The sequence below is a fragment of the Macaca mulatta genome, chromosome 5, assembly GCF_049350105.2.
Source record: "Macaca mulatta isolate MMU2019108-1 chromosome 5, T2T-MMU8v2.0, whole genome shotgun sequence".
Lineage (NCBI taxonomy): Eukaryota > Metazoa > Chordata > Mammalia > Primates > Cercopithecidae > Macaca > Macaca mulatta.
In genome coordinates, this window is record NC_133410.1 from 49,117,861 (window position 1) to 49,138,515 (window position 20,655).

Sequence of the window (20,655 nt, forward strand, 5' to 3'; positions counted from 1 at the left end):
TTTTGTGGTCATTAAACATTTTTAAATGTTGCACAAGTATAAAATGGTAATGGGTTGTGGAGTTTTAGACAATAATCTTAAACTCAGTTAAAAGAAAAAAAAAATACTGGCCTGGTGCCATGGCTTACACCTGTAATCCTAGCACTTTGGGTGGCCAAAGTGGGCAGACTGCTCGAGTCCAGGAATTCAAGACCAGCCTGGGCAATGTGGTGAAACCCCGTCTTATTTAAAAAAGAAAGAAAGAAAAGAAAAAAGAAAAAAATACCTATTTCTGTCTGGCATTTGAAAAATAGGGAACAGAGACTATAGAATTTTCTTTATTAGGTGTTCTAATACCAGAAAAAGCAACATGACGTGGTAAATAGATCATAGACTTCAGAATCTGACAGCCCAAGGCAAGAATCCCCGGTCTGTATCTTACTAGCTCTGTAGCCTTCAACAATTAACCTCTCAGCCTTGGTTTTCTCGTACTTCACAAGGTTTTAAGGGTGGATACACATTAAATACATAGAACTATACCTCAGATATTAGGTGGCGCCTCTTTGGCCACCTAATACCATAGCTGGAAAACTTACAAAAAGCCAAATTTCTTACATGGACAAGGATAACCTCAAAGCCTATCTTGTGCACTAAGATATACTCATCTTCATCCAATCATACCTGGAAGATAAACCAGATAGAGCTTTCTTGAGAATCTCAGGGGTTCTATCTGAGGATGCTGGAATTTCCGGAATATCAGAATCTGTTCTGGAATCCAAATCTCCATATCTGTCATCAATATCTGTTTCCTAAAATTAAAAAGACAAATTACTTTGCAAAATCATGTTTAGAAAAGCACATGCTTGCCAATACATTCATTTATTGCTCAGTGTGTCACATCTCAGTTACATAATCTAAAACAAAGAAACAATTATTAATTTATCTTGAGTATCTTAGCATTGCTATACTTCTTTGTTAGGAAAGTTTGATTACCTTTGCTAAAATCTACTATTAATAATATGAAGTATAACTTTAAACAAAAGAAGCTCCCATATTCTCTAAATCAGAAATATACCCCTAAAATCAGATACGTATTGTTTTGCCACTTACCTGGGAGATCCCGGTGTTAGTTCCATGTAGATTCTGATTGGCTGTTAAGAGTCCCTTTTTAAATCTGATTTCAATTAAAGCATCAACAATAAGAGTAATATCTTACATGAGCGTAGCATTTCACATATATTTTTAAACATTTCAACTTCCATCATTTTTATTAGATCCTCGAGAGAGAATCCCAAGTGAAGCAGGTCAAATGGACCTCATCTCTATTTTACTGGTAAGTAAACTATGATCAACAGCATTTGGTGATGAGATTTTTAAAGAAGTTATTTAAAACACAAACTGACTACTGAATGCATGTACAGGAGCTACGTGAGGATGCTGGAGATGGCAGGGAGCTCTAGGCCTTTAGACAAAGGTGGTCACTGCAGAATTTCCAGGGATAGGGTGGTCAATGCAGTTTTCAAAACAGAAATGTCATCTAATGTTCAGTTTTAAAGTTGCTCATTCTGCCATAAGTCCCCACTGCCATGTTCTTTCCTCTTCTACAACCTCTCCCCCCTCAGGCCCTACCCAATCCATCCTATCTTGGCAACCTTCAGTTATGAGTGGTAAACACACAGACACCTTGGGAGAATGGCTTACAGAGGAGGAAACTGGAGTGAGGGCGTTGAACTGGGATAGAGGAAAAAGAATATTCCCTGGAGGCAAATACAAACAGAGCACTGAGCAGGATATAGAGACTGAAATAATCCTAGGAATAAAAGCGCCCAACAATTCAGAATGTTGAGGATGTGCAATCCAAACTCAGCCCTTATTAGCTCCAAAACATCGGCAAATGTCATTGCCCCTTTGAACTGTTTCTTCATCCCTAAAATGAAGCATTTAGTACAGTGCCAAGGACTTAGTAAATTCAAATAAGCAGTAAGATAATATTATGATTGAATCAAGTCTTCTAATTCCTCATTAGGAGGCTCACCAAATATAATGTTAGCCTTTGGGAGTATTTTCAGTTTTCATAAAGCACTAATAAACTTTAGTTCCCTCACTTTTTAAGTATACAATTACAAAATTAAATGTGTCGATGTACCCTAAATGACAAATGAGAAATAGAAATGTCAGATTCCCACTGTGACACCAAGAGTCAGTTGGCCCCGAAGCTGCTTAAATACAGAGAGATGGTAACTAATAAACAACCAGACAGAACATCCCCTCAGAAAATGGCATGTCACCTGCTGTCAGTCTGATAAGCCACAGAGCTTGGACATCTGGAACAAGGGAAACACATCAGTTTTGTTTCGCTTTTTTTTTCTTTTTCCCTGCCATTTTCTTTTCACCTTTAATAACCCAGAGTATTGACAGGGGTGGTGTGAGGGGTAGTGGGGATGGTGACTAATGGAAGTGGTTCTCTAGGGCAGTATCACTATCCTACAAAAAGAGCATGAGACTAGGAATCAGGAGTTACCACCCTAATTCTACCTCTGCCCTAACTAGCAGCGAGACAAAGGGCAAATCACTGAATCTGAAGGGAACTCAGGCCTTGGTTTCCTTATTTATAAAATACTAAAACCATCCAGACTAGCATTCAAGTTGTACTCCTCAACATACTAAAGTTTTCTGCAAGCCACTTTAAAGCCCACTTGGCAATAATGGTGACGTGCTGCAACCCTACCCTCCCCACCCTCAACAAGGCTGCCCTGCTTTTACTTACATTATTTAAGCTTCTGCTTTCTATTTTATACCCTTTAGAGAAGCACAAAATAAAAACTTAAATTGGACTAGGAGTCTATTTCATTCTAGTAATTAAAGAATACAAGATAATTTCCAAATAGTGGCATTTTGGAGCAATGTTACTCAATTATGAGAATGAGTAACAGGGGCCCTTGTTTGACTGTATTTAATATATAGACTTTGTTACAAAGATGCCAGACTTGAAAAGGAAAATAAGAGTGTGAATGGAGGTCAGAGAAAAGAAGGAAGTACTATAATACTTTTAATGATCAAATAGAGCTATGCAGCATTGTGCACGTTGAATGAAGGTATTTATTTATTTTATTTATTTATTTATTTAGTTAGTTAGTTAGTTAGTTAGTTATTTGAGATGGAGGCTCACTCTGCCACCCAGAATGAAGTGCAGTGGTACAATCTCAGCTCACTGCAGCCTCCACCTCCCAGGTTCCAGCAATTCTCCTGCCTCAACCTCCCTTGTAGCTGGGATTACAGGTAAGCCCCACCAGGCCCAGCTCATTTTTGTATTTTTAGTAGAGATGAGGTTTCGCATGTTGGCCAGGCTAGTCTCGAACTCCTGACCTCAGGTGATCCACCCGTCTCGACCTCCCAAAGTGCTGGGATTATAGGGGTGAGCCACCATACCTGAATGAAGGTATTTAAAATGTTTACAACAACCTAAAAATTCGTAGCTGCTTCTTCTCAAGCTCATAATTTAAAGATAATGATCTTTAACTTTCTGTCTTGGGCCTGTGTTCTCCCACCACCATGTGATCTCCCACGGACCCCGTACACCGATGACTCCCTGTAAACTTATGTCTCCAGCTTCCAACATGCCATCTCCAGGTGGTTTTCCACTGGCATCATCTGAAATTCAACATAAGCAATGGACTTCTCTCTCTTCCACATCAAAATGCTGCCTCCTTCTATAATTCCTTCTTTGGAGAAGATACCACCACCAATCCAGTTAACTAATTACTCAGGTCAGAAACTTAGGCATCACCTTAACACTTGATATCTGCCTCCTTTAACCAACACATTCAGTCGGCACCAAGTCTGTCATTTGTCTTTCCCTCCATTTCTTTTTCTTTTGCTCTTTTTTTTTTTTTTTTTTTTTTTTTTTGAGACAGGGTCTTACTCTGTCACCCAGGCTGAAGTGCAGCGGCATGGTCTTGGCTCATGGCAACCTCAGACTCCTGGGCTCAAGCCATCCTCCCACCTCAGCCTCCTGAGTAGCTGGGAGTAAAGGCATGCACCACCACACTTGGCTAATTTTTTTTGGCATTTTTCATAGAAATGGTGTATCACCATATTTCCCAGGCTGGTCTTGAACTCCTGGGCTCAAGCAATCCACCTGCCTTGGCCTCCCAAAGTGCTGGGAGTACAGGTGTGAGCCACTGTGCCCAGCCTCCCTTCATTTCCATTCTCATTCACTGCTGCAAGCCTTGCTGACCATCACCTTCTTCTGTAAACACCTCATAAGGCTTTTTTGGAGAAAATCTTCTAAAATTTCTATGAAAATGCAAAGAACATAGAAGAGCCAAACAAGTTTGGAAAAAAACTAAATTTGAAGGACTTATATTACCTGTTTTCAAGAGTTCTTATAAAGCTGCTGTAATCAAGACAATGTGGTACTGACATAACAGACAAAATAATCAATGGAAAAGAATAGTCCAGAAATAAATCTACATACATATGGTCAATGGATTAACAACAAAGTTGCAAAGGTAACTCAACAGACGGTACTGACACAATTTTAATGAAGAACCTTGATCCATACCTCACACCACAGATAAAAATTAAATCAAAACAGATCACAGACATTTATATAAAGCTATAAATCTTCCATAAACTTTCTGAGACCTTGGTTAGGCAAAGATTTCTTAGTATGATAACAAAATTATTATCCACCAAAAAAATGATAAATATAACTTCATCAAAACTAACAGTGTCTTTCAAAAGACACTGTTAAGAGAATGAGAAGACAAGTCACAGAATTAAAGACATTTTCAAATCACATATCTAATAAAGGACTTGTAATCTGGAATACATAACGAACTCTCAAAATTCAACAAAGAACAACTCAATAAATGAACAAAATATTTGGTCAGACATTTCAGGGGTAATACACAGATGGTAAATAAATACATGAAAATATGTTCAACATTATTAGTTATTAAGGGAATGCAAGTCAAAATCACAATGTGATTCTACTATACATCTATTAGAATGGGTAAAATTTTAAAACTGAACACACCAAGTTTTGGAGAAAATGTGGAGGAACTGAAAGGCTTGCACACTGCTGGTGAGAATATAAAATAGTACAACCACTTTGGAAAACAGTATCACAGTTTTTAAAAAAATTACATATACAACCAACAACTGAACTGGCCATTTCACTCCTAGGTATTCATCCAAGATAATGGAAGTGTAGATACGAGCAAAGACTTGTGGAAAAATGTTCATGGTAGCTTTACTTGCAATAGCTCCAAAGTAGGGACAACTCAAATAGCCAACAGGGAAATTGACAAATTATGTTACTTCCATACAGTGGAATATTCTCTTGTGATAAAAATAAGTGAGCAATTGATACATGGATGAATCCCAAAATAATTATGCTGAGTAAGAGGTGCCAGACAAAATGTACATAAAATATGTATATATACACGTATACATATATATGTACATATATACACACATGTATTACATTATTCCATTTGTATGAAATTCCAGAAAATGCAAACTCATCTATGGTGCCAGAAAGCAGATTAGTAGGTGTCTAGGGATGAAAGAAGAACTACAAAAAGGGGAAAACTTTTAGTGGTGATAGATTAGCTCATTATCTTGACTATATGATGGCTTCATAGTCATAGGCATATATACATATATACATATATATATGTGTCAAAATTTGCCAAATTATATTTGCTATGGACAGAATGTTTTTGTCCCTGCCAAAAAACAAATTATACAATGAAGTGCAACTTTCTAATGTAATGTTATCTGGAGGTAACCTTTGTAAGATTATGAAGTCAATTAGGGTGGAGACTCATGAATGGGTTTAGTGCCCTTATGAAGAGGCACAAGAGATAATCTCTCTACCACATGAGGACACAGCAAGGTGTCAGTTTGCAAAGGGCTCTCAGCAGGAACCAAATTGGCCAGCATGTTGATCTTGAACGTCCAGCCTCCAGATTTATAAGAAATAAATTCCTGTTGTTTAGGCTATAGTATTTTCGTTATAACATCTTGAGCTAAGATAGCACTTTAAGTGTGTTCAATTTAGTGAATGTCATTTATAGTTCATGGGGACTCTTAAAGAGCAGTCCAGGAAAGAGAACTGAGGTGCTTTCCAATACTGGGGACAGAAAGGACAAGAACAAGGACATGGGGCTCAGGGAACAAAGGATACAGTTCATCAAGAGGATGATTCCATCATTACACACTGTACACAGGCTTCAAGATATGACACTGTACTCCATAAGTATGTACAACTATTATGTCAGTTAAAGTAAAAAATAGCTGGGTGCAGTGGCAAGCAGCTATTTCCAGCTATTCAGGAAGCTGAGGTAGGAGGACCTCTTGAACCCAGAAGTTAGAAACCACCCTGGCCAACATAGCAAGATCCCACCTCAAAATAAATTAATTAAAATAAGAATCAAAATTTTAAAAATAGATGATGGGTCCCAAAGGAAGTCTATAAACAAATGAAGGTAAAGTAGTGGTTTAAAAATAAAACAAAGGATAATATATTAATCACTCACACTTTTTGTCTCTTTTACAACTGGCCCCTTAAAAAGTGAGTTAGAAAACCATGGTCAGCTCTTCCGTCAAGGGTCCCTTGATGTGCACACTGATCCTTGTAGCTCAGTTCAGCATTAAGATTTGCAATTAAGCCAAAGGAAACCCACAGAGACATATAGCTCCACACCTGAAAGGAGGCAGCCTTTTAAAAATCTTGAAACTGAACAGTTTTACTTGAAAGAACATGAGGCTATGTTCCTGATTTCAGCGTTTTCTGTCTGTTTCTTCACGGTTTTCATATAAGCATGGATTTCTTCTCTTTCTCCCAGGAGTGGAAGTGAAGAGAAGGAACTGCTTTCTATCTGTGATGGGGAGAAGGACTAAACTGATTTACTTCCTAGTGAGTCAGCACTTTGGTGAACCAAGAGTGAGGAGGCTCAAGACCTCTATAAAGATAGAGAATGGTCAAGGGACTTAGTAACACTGTTTTGTTTCTTTCAAGACAGGGTCACCCAGGTTGGAGTGCAGTGCACTCTCAAGGCTCACTATAACCTCACCCTCCCAGGCTCAAGTGATCCTCTCACCTCAGCTACCCAAGTAGCTGGGACTACAGCTGGAGTCACCACACCTGGCTAATTTTTTGTTATTTTTTGTAGGGACAGGGTCTCCCTATGTTGCCCAGGCTGGTCTCAAGCGATTCTCCCACCTTGGCCTCCCAAAGTGCTGGGATTACAGGTGTGAGCCATTGCTCCCATAACACTGTATTTTATAGACAGAAATCTGGTTACCTCATTCATCAGCTCTGTGGTCCTATCCTATACTAATTAATTATAATTGATAAAAACTCCTTATTTGTTTAAATTTGAACTGCAAAGGGAAAAACTGGTCCCTAAATCTTTCTCTGCAGCCCTGTTCTATTCCCCACTGAAGGAAGGAGGTGACTGGTTGGTTCAGAGCACCACCTTAGTAATCCAATCAGGAGTTACACTTTGTGGTGGATCCCAATGCCTGGATAAGAGAAAAACAAATGTGTCTCAGCATAACATAACGCAAATCTGATAACATCATCCACCCACCTCCTCATCACAGGGTATAAACCCAGCCTCCTCTTACTCTCCAGCCAGGGCTTTGGCCACACCCACCCAGCCACTCCAGGCTCTGCAAAACTAAAGTTTCTGCGCTCCCTAGAGCGTGAACAGTCTCAGCCTCTCAATATTGTGCTACAGTATTCCTCTATTTATAACTTAAGCTCTTCCGCTTTGAGCTTGGCTTTGCCTGACTCTGCCTATTTATCTGTAAGGTATCAACCTAGATGTAATTTCTAGAATACTCTTCTACAGGGAGCCTGTCATGGGCAAAATATGCTTCCCTCCCCACTCTCCCCACCAAGATATTCACGTCTTAATCCCAGAATATGTGAAGATGTTGATACAATGCAAGGGAAAATTAAGGAAGTGGACAGGATTAAGTTTGCTAATCAACTGATCTTGAGGTGGTGAGCTTATCCTGGATTATACAGGTGAGTCTAATATAATCACAAGGGTCCTTATAAGTGCAAGACTGGAGGGTCAGAGTCAGAGAAGAGATGACAGAAGCAGAGGTACAGTGATGCTGGTTTTGAGCAAGGAGTAAGGGGCCACCAGCCAAGGTATGCAGTTAGCCTCTAGAAGCTTGAAAAGGCAAGGAAACAGATTTTCCCCTACAGCCTGCAGAAGGAACACAGTCCTACCAGGACATCTTCACTTTAGCCTAGGGATAGCCATTTTGGACTTCTGGCCTCCAGAACCATAAGGTAAGGTTATATTGTTTTAAGACACTGAGTTTTTAGGGATTTGTTTTAGCAGCAATCAGAAGCTAATGGAGCTCCTCAGCCCATTTTGTGCAGCTCTTTGCATGCCAACATTTGTATGACATGTTTTGATTGCCTGTTCACCCAGCAGTCTCACCCACCATGGCCATTCCTGCAACCAGGAGCTTGGTGAGTATGTGCTGAGGGGATTATGGCTGTCATCTCTCTATCCCCAAATGGAATCGGGCCAAGTCTTCCACGCTACAATATTGCTGCTCTGTTTTTTGCCATTCCTAAGATGCCATCTACAATATTCAAATCTTACTTAATTTTAAGGCCCATTTTAAGACTTTCCTAAATGTTTGGCTCCTTCTGATCTTTCTCCAGTAATATCCCTTTCTATTATACATTAAAATCATACTACTTTGTATGGTTTCATGTATGTAAGTCTTAAATTCCAAATGAAGAATAAAGATCACTAGAAGAAAAAAAAAATCCATGGAATTACACAAAAGAACGGAGAAAATTAAGGAGTTTCACTCAAAATCTGAATGATTACTGTCATCCCAAACTTGTTTTTTACCAGGGATCTTATTAATGATTGGTCCTCACAGGTATATCACTTTTTCAGGGCTAAGATAAATAATGCCTCCAGCTTTTCTGCCTTGCATTTATTTAGAGCAAAAAAAACAAGGATGGTTGGCCCCCTCACATTTGTGGGTTCCATATTCACGAATTTAACCAGCCTCAGATGAAAAATATTCAAACGGAAAAAAAAGACGGTTGCATCTGTATTAAACATGTAGAGTTTTTTCTTGTCATTATTCTGTAAACAATACAGCATACTATATTGTACAACGACAGTATGCAATTATTTATGTAGAATTTACATAATGTATTATGTATTAGGTATTATAAATAATTGAGAAATAAAAATAAAAGCCCAAGCCCCCCAACTGACTGAACAAACCCCTTCTTGGCCAAAGGGACACCAGAGAAACTTCAGAAACTGAGTTCCAGCCACGATGGGACAGGAGGTTGGACATGCCTCAGTAGGCCCCTTCCTCATTAACCTTTAGCCAGAATTCTTTCTGAAGGAGTAAGCAGAAACCAGCTCTAGAAAACAAGAAACAGAGTACCCTTTCTTTTATCACCTTTAGCCAATCATCTGAGGCTGCTACTGGACTCTCCCTCTTTGCAATTTTGATATGACAGCTTGCCAATTTCACAATGCATCCCTTTCCTAAAAACTGACCATCACCAGACTGATTTTGGCCACCTCTTGGATGATATGCATTGAGGGTTTTCATGTCCTATGCTTCACCTTTGGGAGCACTTGGGGAGACCGAGGCAGAAGGATTGCTTGAGCCAAGGAGTTTGAGACCAGCCTGGACAACATAGGGAGACCCCATCGCTACAAAAAAATTCAAAAATTATCTGGGCATGGTGGTGCATGCCTGTGGTCCCAGGTACTCAGGAGGCTGAGGTGGGAGGATCACTTGAGCTTGGGAGGTTGAGCCTGCAGTGAGCCATGACCCATAGATATGGAGAGCCAACTGTGTATATATGGCAAGATAAAGTAAACTTAGCAATCTCTTAATAACAGTTAAGTCCTAGGTATACTGAAGATCATTGTCCTAACCTTTTAACATTTTTATATTATTAAAAAGTTACAATAAAAAGGTAGAGAAAACTTCAAAACCAATATTGAGACTCAGGACATACTACCCTAAAATATGACTATAGGGAACTACAATATGCCACCCCAAAATACACTTCCTTGGTATATTTCAAGATTATAATTCTGAGAAACTGCAGACACATTAGTAGCTCTGAAGTGTTGTTATTTCGTAAAAGAAATGTATATCTATAAAGGAAATCTACATTAGTAAATCATTTGTATAAGGAAGATGGCTACTCTGAGACAGCTTTTATTACCTGAGAGATTAACCGCATAACAAGACAGCTGTTATTCACCATGCATTTCCTCACCTTACCCTCCCAGAACTTATGTGGCCAGAACCCCTTAGAAGCCTCAGCCCCTATTCCTTTCAGTATCTCAGGGTGCTATATAAACTTCAGAAATCTGACACTTCTTTCCTGTTTTGTTTTGGACATATGTAATTAAACAAGAGAAAAATGGTTTTTCTCTTAACTGTCTTATGTCAATTTAATTTGTAGCCCAGCCAAGAAACCTGGAAGGGTTTTCACTCCCCTACACTAAACAATATATTGATTGAGGTGAGAAAAGAAAAATAGCTCTGAGCTGACCAGCTATGTGAGGCATGTAAAATTTATCAGGCCCCGGGGTATGGGACTTCAGTCACACCCCACACCCGTGCCTGGGAGCAATTACTTAAAGGCATTTTGTTCCAGACTCGCTGCCTCACCCCTTATCTTCCTGCAATTTATGATACAAAGAACAACGGGTAGCCAATCAATAGTTTATTTTAATCTAAATTCTTATTAAACAACTTAGGAACTGCCTTTTCTTTTTTCCTTAAAAACCCACGGGTAGGCCAGCATGGTGGCTCATGCCTGTAACCCAGCACTTTGTGAGGCCGAGGCGGGTGGATCACTTGAGGTCAGGAGTTTGAGACCAGCCTGGCCAACATGGTGAAACCCTGTCTCTACTAAAATACAAAAATTAGCCAGGCGTAGTGGAGCGCGCCTGTAATACCAGCTACTCAGGAGTCCCAGGCAGAAGAATTGCTTGAATCTGGGAGACGGAGGTTGCAGTAAGCCAAGATTGCGTCACTGCACTCTAGCTTGGGTGATAGAGCAAGACTCTATCTAAAGGAGAAAAAACAAAAACAACAACAACAACAACAAAAAACCTTGTAACTGCTGCTAATCAGAGTGTATACTCAAGGCAACTTGAATCTAAGCTCCAGAATGGCCATCCTCAAGCTCTGGGATCAAATAATCATACATTCGAAACTCATTATTTAAGGTGACAGAGGATGCAAACAGATGTTGTAAACCTATCAAGACAAGGAAGGAATACCTCTGAGAAGATAAGCCACCCAGGTCACTAGCTGGTATCCTTATCTTCTTGTATACTTTGTACACATTTTTGTATCAACTTCATATTTATTAAAAGCAGTATACATTATTATAAATGAGACTACTACATGCAGCATTCCAGGGCACTATCTACATTGACTTCTACATGAATAGTGTCCCACAGAATTGTTCAAAGCCTCAACTCTGAGACGGTTCAAGTACAAGCACAGTATAAGTAGGTGAAAAAATAAACAGCACACTCTTGAAAGACAAATCTAATTTGGTTTCCCAAATCTGGATTTTTATATATTAAGATAAAATGTGAAGTTCCAGATGGGCTTAATAAATATTCATTGACCCACAGACAGCCCCACATTGTTTGTGAAATGACCTGCTTGGGACTGGAAGGTAGCAGTGAGCCAAAACTTAACTGTCAAGGTGTCTGGTCCCACCTGGGCCACACAGGTGATGAAATCAGATTGGCCACATCAGCCTTGCAGAAAGCTCTTAAATAGCTGGCCATGGGTTCCGGCAAATAAAGGGAACTGCAACCACAGCCAGGAAGCAAAAAAGCAACACTGCTTTCTTAGCTGCTAAGTTTGCAAAAAGCAGCTATAATTTCCATAGATATGAGCTCCTCATTCTGGACTGGACTCTTTTTTCTCTCATCCTGTGCCTTTCAATTTCATATTTTAAAAGTTTAAAATCTTGATAGTTCTGAGAAAGTCTTAAGCAAACATTCAATGATATGTCCTGAAAAATATCTTTCACCTCTTTTTGAGGATAAGAAAATAAGTAAATACTTAGATAATAAACTTGGCGTATCTCAGGACGATCAAAAACCAATTGGTCGGCCAGGCACAGTGGCTCATGCCTGTAATCCTAGCACTTTGGGAGACTGAGACAGGTGGATTACTTGAGGTCAGAAGTTCAAGACCAGCCCAGCCAACATGGTGAAATCCCATCTCTACTAAAAAATAAAAAATTAGCTGGGCTTTGTGTTGCGTGCCTGTAATCCCAGCTACTTGAGAGGCTGAGGTGGGAGAATTGCTTGAATAGGAGGGGCGGGGAGCTTGTAGTGAGCCAAGATCGTGCCACTGCACTCCAACCTGGGTGACAGAGTGAGACTCTGCCTCAAAAAAAAAAACAAAAACAAACAAACAAAAATTGGTCATTAATGAAATTACTTCCTCTCCATTTCTAGAGTAATTTCAAAATGTGATGTCATTCTCATTAAGTTCTGAAACATTTCTCAACCAAATAAAATATAAACAGCTATAAAATGAAATAAAAGCTAATGATTTCTTGTAATTGATTATAAGTAAGCGAGGAAATACTTGAAGTGCTGTTTAAATCTAGGTGCCTGAAATCACCCAATTACAGGCTGTCAGCTAAAAATTTCTAATCCAATGCCAACATTTCATAGACTCAAAAAGACCAAATTAGTCCAAAATCACACAAGGTAGTAACAGAGTAAGATTCTTTTTAATGTTTTAGTTGATTTTATACATTTAGGACCACACATCTGATTTCTCATTTACATTTTTAAATTAGAAAATGTAAGGTAAATCCTGGCTCTAAATACCGTGATGCTTAGCAGGGCATTTAGGCTGTCAAATTCCAATTTTCTCATATGTAAACTAAACCTATCTCCCTTGCCTATATAATTGCTAAGAGACTAAAATTGATTTTAAGTATAAGCAAGTATTTTGCAAATTATAAATTATTTTGCACTAAAAAATTAGTTTATATCATTATTCCATGCAGTGAAAGTCCATAATTCAAGAGACTAATATATTCTACAATTAGTTGTTGAGCAACAAACAAATCTTGACACCACTTCTTTTCTCAAAGAGTATTAAAAAAGCCACAAAAAAATAACATTCAAGCAGTGTCTTGCTTATAATAGGCACTCAACAAGTATTTACTGAATGCACGGAACCAAACCAAGCCTTAAGAAATATGTTTATAATTCCCTAAATGACCTATGTTCTTTACACTGAACTAAAATCTGTATTTTTGGAAAAGACATCCCCAAATATAGAATGGTTAAAGGAAAACAAACACACCAAACCCCTGTATTTATCTGTGTTATCTGGGAAGAAACGTGACAGCCTGTTTTACAAAAACAAAATTCATAAACACATAAAGAATACTCATACTACGTGTATATATCTTAATTTTTCTTCATAATTTTCCAGAGCACATTAAATTGTCCCACTTTTCCCCAGTATATTTTGACAAAATATTGTTCGCATTAAAAGGGAAAAGAAACTTTTATTTTGAAGAATACGAGTCTCATTAAATTATCAGGCCCAGAGAAGCGTTTAAAATGTGTCAGCAGTCATGTCTCTCACCGTTTGAGCTAAACAACGTAGCCACTTGCTATGTTGGCTCTGGACTGATACCAGGTAGCCATAAAATACCATATACTAGACACTGTAACTCATACCTTACCTTTTAAAACTGAATAGCCAATCACTCATCAATATTATCTCTGTAAGGCAATGAGAATTCCCGTCAAATAACTTTGTACCAGCCCATTCCTTGCTCCCTTTTGCCTTTAAAAACTTGCTTATAAGAAAAGCCAACCAAGGCACTCACCCAGGCAACTTGGAAGTATGTCCCAGGCAGTGTACTCAGTTTGGCTCAAGTAAAATCTTTAAAGTTGGCTCAGGTATTGTCTTTAAATTCTATGTTGCACCTCAGCTTTTTCCTCAGCATGACAGCATCAAAAAAACCCACTGTGGTACACATCCAAAGCTTGATGTAGTTGATGACATTCTACGGTAATATCTCTCAAAATAACAAGAAAATGAACTGTTTAAAGATCATAAACAGCAAGTGAAAATTCATGTGGTAACCCTCAGGTATTCTTTAGAAATCTCAAGTTAACTACCATTCCTAACCTGCACAGAGCTTACTATTACATTACCATGCCTTTAGATTCACTCTTTCGTTAGTATAACTTGAGTATTCCTGGAAACTCTTGCTTGAAGTTCATGTTATTTACAAGAATTCCTAAAAGACACATCAACTCTTTGAAAGGAAGCATCAACGAACAGTTTAGTCCTAAGACTCTTTGAAAACTTTTGCCTCAAAATCCTTATCTGGCTTATCCACCAATCCCAAACTGTTATATTGTGACCCTTACCCAATCCTAATCAATTCCCCACATTGAAAGACCTGTCTTAGGCCAGGTGCGGTGGCTCACGCCTGTAATCCCAGCACTTTGGGAGGCCGAGCCGGGCAGATCACAAGGGTCAGGAGATTGAGATCATCCTGGCTAACATGGTGAAACTCCATCTCTACTAAAAATACAAAAAAATTAGCCAGGCATGGTGGCAGGCACCTGTAGTCCCAGCTACTCAGGAGGCTGAGGCAGGAGAATGGCATGACCCGGGAGGCAGAGCTTGCAGTGAGCTGAGATCACGCCACTGCACTCCAGCCTGGGCAACAGAGCGAGACTCCGTCTAAAAAAAATTAAAATAAAATAAAAAATAAAAGACCTGCCTTAAATCAAACTTCCAATTCTCAAATAAGTTACACCTTGCTTCTCCCCCTCTGAAATACTACCAAGGCTCCGTGGAAGTGTTCCTCACTGCAGTAAGCTAAAAACCTAGCTCTGTCTTATCACTTGGCTGGGTTGCTGATATTTTGGAAGCCAGCATTTTTTTTTAATGTTATTAAATGAAATGAATATGCTGTGCATGATAAAAGCTGAATCATGGAAAATTACTTAGGTGGTAATACTGACTGATAATTCATCAACAGTTAGGGAGTATCAGCCCAAATGGTAGTCCAGAAATCTAGATCTAAGCCATAATATTTTATTAATGGCTTAGATCTAGATGAAAAACTATAGAAAATGTTCATTACACTTACAGGTGACATTAGCACAACCTATAGTGAAGTGCACCAAAATGAAAAAGTAATTTACAAAAACACACTAAGGCTTTTACAAAAACAAAATAAAGTAGACAAAATGCAGTGCTGAATCCCGGATTGTATTCCAGGGCAGTAAATGGACAGTGGAACAACCAGTGAATTTCCGAATAGTATCTGCAGTCTAAGATGATATTATAGCTATGTTAATTTCTTAAGTTTTGACCAATGTACCACGGTTATGCAAGATACAAACCTTAGGGGAAAGTTGGTGAAAAGTACACAGAAACCTTTGTAATGCTTCTGTAAATGAAACCAACCATCTTTACAAAAACTCTAACAGTGAAAAAAAATCTGACCTAACCAACTCTATCTTGCCTTTAACCTTCAAGATGCCCATGGTCATTCCCAAGTGAGGACCAAGCTAACTTTGGAAGAAATTTAGTTTATAGGTTAAATGGTAACAGCTCTTCCCTAAACTAAACTGCCTTTATAAAACTAACAACAGGTCACAAGTTTAGGATTATGAGAGGGGACTGAATTTTGCTGTGATTACATGTAAACAATTACCAGCCAGTGCTCTGGAAATCACAAGATTTGCAACTTCTACAATTCCTTCTATACATAATATCACTATTAAATAAGCTAAGATTGGCCTTTTAAAAGACAGACTACTTTCAGATTTTTATATTTCTGATGACTGGGTAAGTCCGCCAAACCAGCAACTCCTGTGGCCCCCCACCCAGAAGTGGACTCAGCATACAAGGACCGCTCTCCATACCCCTGTAATTTGCCTCCCCAACCAGTCAGCAGCACCCATTCTCTAACTGCTGCACACCAAACTCTCTTTTAAAAAGCCTAGCCTCCAAATTTTTAGGGAGGTTAATTTGAGTAATAAAACTCTGGTCTCCTGTTTAGCCAGTTCTGTGTGCATTAAACTATTTTTCTCTATTGCAATTCTCCTGTGTTGTTAAACCAGTTCTATCTGGGCAGCAAGCAAGAAGAACCTGTGGGGTGGTTACATAAATCAAAGTTGTTCCAAAATTAAAAGTTTATTTGAAAATAATAATGTATTTATGAAAGAAGCTGCACACATCTCAAATGGAGGACAGAAGTTAAATGATCTCTGGATTGCTTTCCCCTCAACTTCACAAATCAAAATCTCTAAGTAGCAGCCCCATGCACAAACACACAGGGACCTCACCTGAAAGCACACTATTCCACGTGTGCTCCCCTTGACTGGCCACAGCTTCAATGTGCACCCTCTTTTCTCCCACTTCAGGGTCTAGCAAGTGAAGGAAATCAGAATATTTCACCCCAAATTATACTTCTTTGACATATTTTGAGATGGCTGTTCTGAGGGCCTGCAAACAAATAGCCCTGCAAAGCCGTCTGTTGTGAGGGAGATTTGCATCTGTAGAGAAAATCTGCATTGATGCAACCTGGCCTTCTTTGAGGTTCTCTCTTGTCTGGATCTAGGAAAGATTAACTGAGAGTCTGACACCTTTAAAGGTCTGAAAGAAATATTCACCATCTATTCTCTCTGAGGGCTGCTCCCTATGAGGTTTCATCTACATGATAGGACCACCTTTGCCTCAAGATGGTATACGAGCTTCTGTGCCTCCTTCTGGGGTTCAGGTAATCACTCTGTCTCCCTCCTCCCATCCCACACATTAATAAATTTGTATGCCATTTCTCCGATTAATCTACCTGTTGTCAGTTTTTTCTGGCAAGTCTTCAGAGGGCGGAGGGGAAGTTCTCCCTTGGTCTCTACGTAAGTCAGGTCTTAGCTCTTTCCCTTTCAATGCTCATTCCCACCCAACCCATCAGATCTTCACCAGCCCACTTCCCTGCCGAGCTGAATCTGTGGTCATTCACAGGACCTCTGGCACTCCCCAGGCCTAAGTCACTCCCATTGTTTTTCTTCTTCTCAGCTATTAAATGGGGATATTCCTAACACACACTCACACAACACCAAATGCGACTGGAACACATTTGAACTGTCATTTTTGGGAAATGTGATAGGAAATGACCAAAAGGTAACTATTATGGTACTATACAGAATTATCAAACTCAGTGAAGATTCAACTGAACACAAATTTATTGTTTATAATTGTATATATACCAAACTATATATAAATATATACAAATATATACGAACTGAGTTAAACCAAGTTGTTTCTAAGATCCCTTGAAGCTCATTGGTTCTGAGTTCCTACCTTACTAACTGAAGGCATTGAACACTTGATCTTCTCCTTTCTGCTTTTCAAAATGTTCCTGTATCCACCCTTCATTCTGTCTTTCTTTTCTTAAGGAAGGGACATGCATCCCTCTTTCCTTTCCTTGGATATCCCAATAATCCACAGTGTCTACCCCATGTTTGCTTTCTTTTTCCTAGGGCTTACCCATTGTCTTCAACATCTTTACTCATTTGACTTTCATACAAATATATATCTCCCCTCCTCTGAAAAGAAAAATCTTCATTAATCCTCTTGTCTCTCTAGCTGCCATCCTGTATTCCTTTCACTGCCACTTTATAATAATAACTACCAACATTTCACCTCTCAATTTCCTCAACCTAAACCTGCTTCTACTTAGATCTTTTGCTAAACTCCATGTTCTGTCTCAGCCCTTATTCCTAAGTACTACTGATGATGTCCTCTAAGCCAGGGGTCCCGAACCCCCAAGCCACAGACCAGTACCGGCCTGTTAGGTGCTGGACCTGTTGGGAACCCGGCTGCACAGCAGGAGGTGGGTGGCCTGTGAGCGAAGCTTCCTCTGTATTTACAGCCACACCCCATCACTCAGATTACCACCTGAGCGCTGCCTCCTGTCAGATCAACAGCAGCATTAGATCCTCACAGAAGCCTGAACCCTGTTGTGAACTGCACATGCAAGGAATCTAGGCTGCATGCTCCTTATCAGAATCTAATGCCTGCTGATCTGTCACTGTCTCCCATCACCCCCAGGTGGGACTGTATAGTTGCAGGATAACAAGCTCAGGGCTCCCACAGATTCTATATTATGGCTAGTTGTATAATTATTTCATTATATGTTACAATGTAATCATAATAGAAATAAAGTGCACAATAAATGTAATGTATTTGAATCATCCTGAAACCATCCCCCCGAACCCATCCATGGAAAAGCGTCTTCCACAAAACTGATCCCTGGTGCCAAAAAGGTTAGGGACCACTGCTCTAAGCAATGCCTCCTCCTTCTGCTCTCAGGACCTTCATTATCTCTTCCTCTGTATCTCCAACCGTCTGCCTAGAATGCTGATTCAAGAAAAAACCCAACATGTCCTTTGCCTAGAACACCCAACCCAAATCCTTGTAAACCTGGTGAGTCCCAGGAATCTTTTCACTTCCAGTTCAATCCTCACCTACCGTATAGAGCTTTTCCGGCAGTCTCCAAGTAGAGGCCAAGCATGCCCTCTATGCTAACAATGAGCCTTGTACAGACTTCTAATAAATCTAACTCATATATGTCTCCTGCGGGGTGCCTTGAAGGGGTCCCTTGTCATATTTCAAGTACCACTCCAACATTTAACACTTGGGAACATTCCCCTGCAGGTAAGAAGTATTTTTTTCACTTGCTAATTATCTGGAGTACAGAGCCTTCCCTCAGCACAAGTCACCAGTCCGAACAAAGGGAGTGTCATGTTAATAATAACACCATTATTAAAAGACTACAAAATGGCAATGCATGGGAGTGTATTATAATAGCAGAATATAATGTACCTCCTTCACTTCTTTCACTAATTCCCCAAGAGTTTTGCCTTTACTGCAACAGAACAGAGAAGGCCCTTAATGAGTTTGAATTGACCAAATATTAACCAGCCTCCAGTGTGCAAACTGATTTTAAAATAGCCCTTGACCTGGAAATATAGGTGTATTCAAATACACACCCTGATAAGAAAGGACAGACAAGGATAGAGTTCAACATCTATAAGCTTGCCAAGTCAAAAGTTCCTTGTGATAAACTCTAAAAGTAGAGCAGTATTTTAGATATGGTTTGAATATGTTCATCCTTGTCTAAGAAATCTTGACAAAACAGGTTACATATAGCAAAGTCTACTTTCAGAAAACAAAATCCAGCTGGACATGTGTTAATGAAAACCAACAGTACTGCACTGATAAATAAATAAATATGCAGCGAGGCAACCCAGTCACAGATAGCTAGAGACAACAGTTCTAATGAGTCAAATCACACCACAGAAGTAGTTTCCATTCCATTTTAAATACATTATGGTGTTAAAAAAAAAAAAAAAAAAAAAAAAAAAAAAAAAAAAAAAAAAAAAAAACAACAACAAAAAAACAACCTTAATTCCAAAGGTATTTTATGCATGGCTTCCTGAACATCTTTTATCTTAATAAAAGGTTGTTAGTTTTGTCGAGTTAAGGGAGTCAACATAGAGAAGCTGGTATTTCCTTGATGCTAAACTATACCGGTGCTAAAAACAAAACAAAAAACAAATCCCAACCTAATTAATTCTATTTTGGGTCTAGTTTCCAAGGCAGTTTTCACAAAGACTATTCTCAGCTCACTGTTTCTAGTTTTGTAACTTCAACCTTCAGTAGCTGGAAATTGTTATATTTTGGGTAATTCCTTGACACATATGTTCTATTACAGACTCATTTTATTCTACTTACTATCAAGGGTAAGGGGAAAAAAGTGTCACTCCATTGATTCTAAAGTTTTAGTTTCTAAGAATCACGTTTGTGTTTATTTCGCGGTATCATGTGATATGTTCCTATTAGGGCTTTGTAATTTGGGTTACATCAATTTCATCAACATCAACTTTCAGGTGGAATCCTTCCCAAATCAGAACTGCCAGCCAGTCTCAGCAACCACATAAATCAGAAGAAAAGGAATCAGGAGAACAGATTCTAGTTTCAAGAGGCACGAACTTGACCTTGGACAATTCACCTCACTTCTGTAATTTAAATGGCAACGCCTGCTTCCAAAGTAGGCTTCTAGAAACAGTTTACGTGTTTTGGGTTTCTCAAATAAAATGGAATTTTCTAAACAGATGGTTTGATACAACAATCTATTCTCTGGCCCAATTTCCCAAACCATCCAGTCCATAAGGTCATAAAACTGCATTTCTTCACAAGTTCTTACTTGCACCACTGTATTACCAAACACGCCCGAACTGCTTTTCTAGCTTTAAACAGATGGTAATATCACATGTACTTATTCTTAAATGTGAAAGAAGAGTAATCTATAGAAAAGGGAGTGAAAAGTCTTCATGAATTAACGTGTCGGGTTAAATGAAATCTACTGGTAGACAGAAGAATTGCACTGTCTGCCGTGTACTCAAAAGAAGCTGGAAGATTACTATAATGTCACGTGCATGATACTCTCAAACCTCCAAAATCTATCATACTGAAAAAGGACGGAGAAAATAAAACTGCAGATGGGATAGCGCGAGAAGCCAAGCCTCCCGCGTCAGGATCCAATGA

The 20,655-nt window shown here is 39.1% G+C and overlaps 1 protein-coding gene across 1 annotated transcript in view; it reads right to left on the reverse strand.

Moving 5' to 3' along the window:
- The window catches only part of CDS1 (CDP-diacylglycerol synthase 1), a 73,643-nt gene that overhangs the window by 51,886 nt on the left and 1,102 nt on the right, over positions 1 to 20,655 (reverse strand). The window contains exon 2 of the mRNA XM_015138375.3: positions 661 to 788. Coding sequence (XP_014993861.1) covers positions 661 to 788 — 128 coding nt within the window. The remainder of the gene's footprint in view (positions 1 to 660; positions 789 to 20,655) is intronic.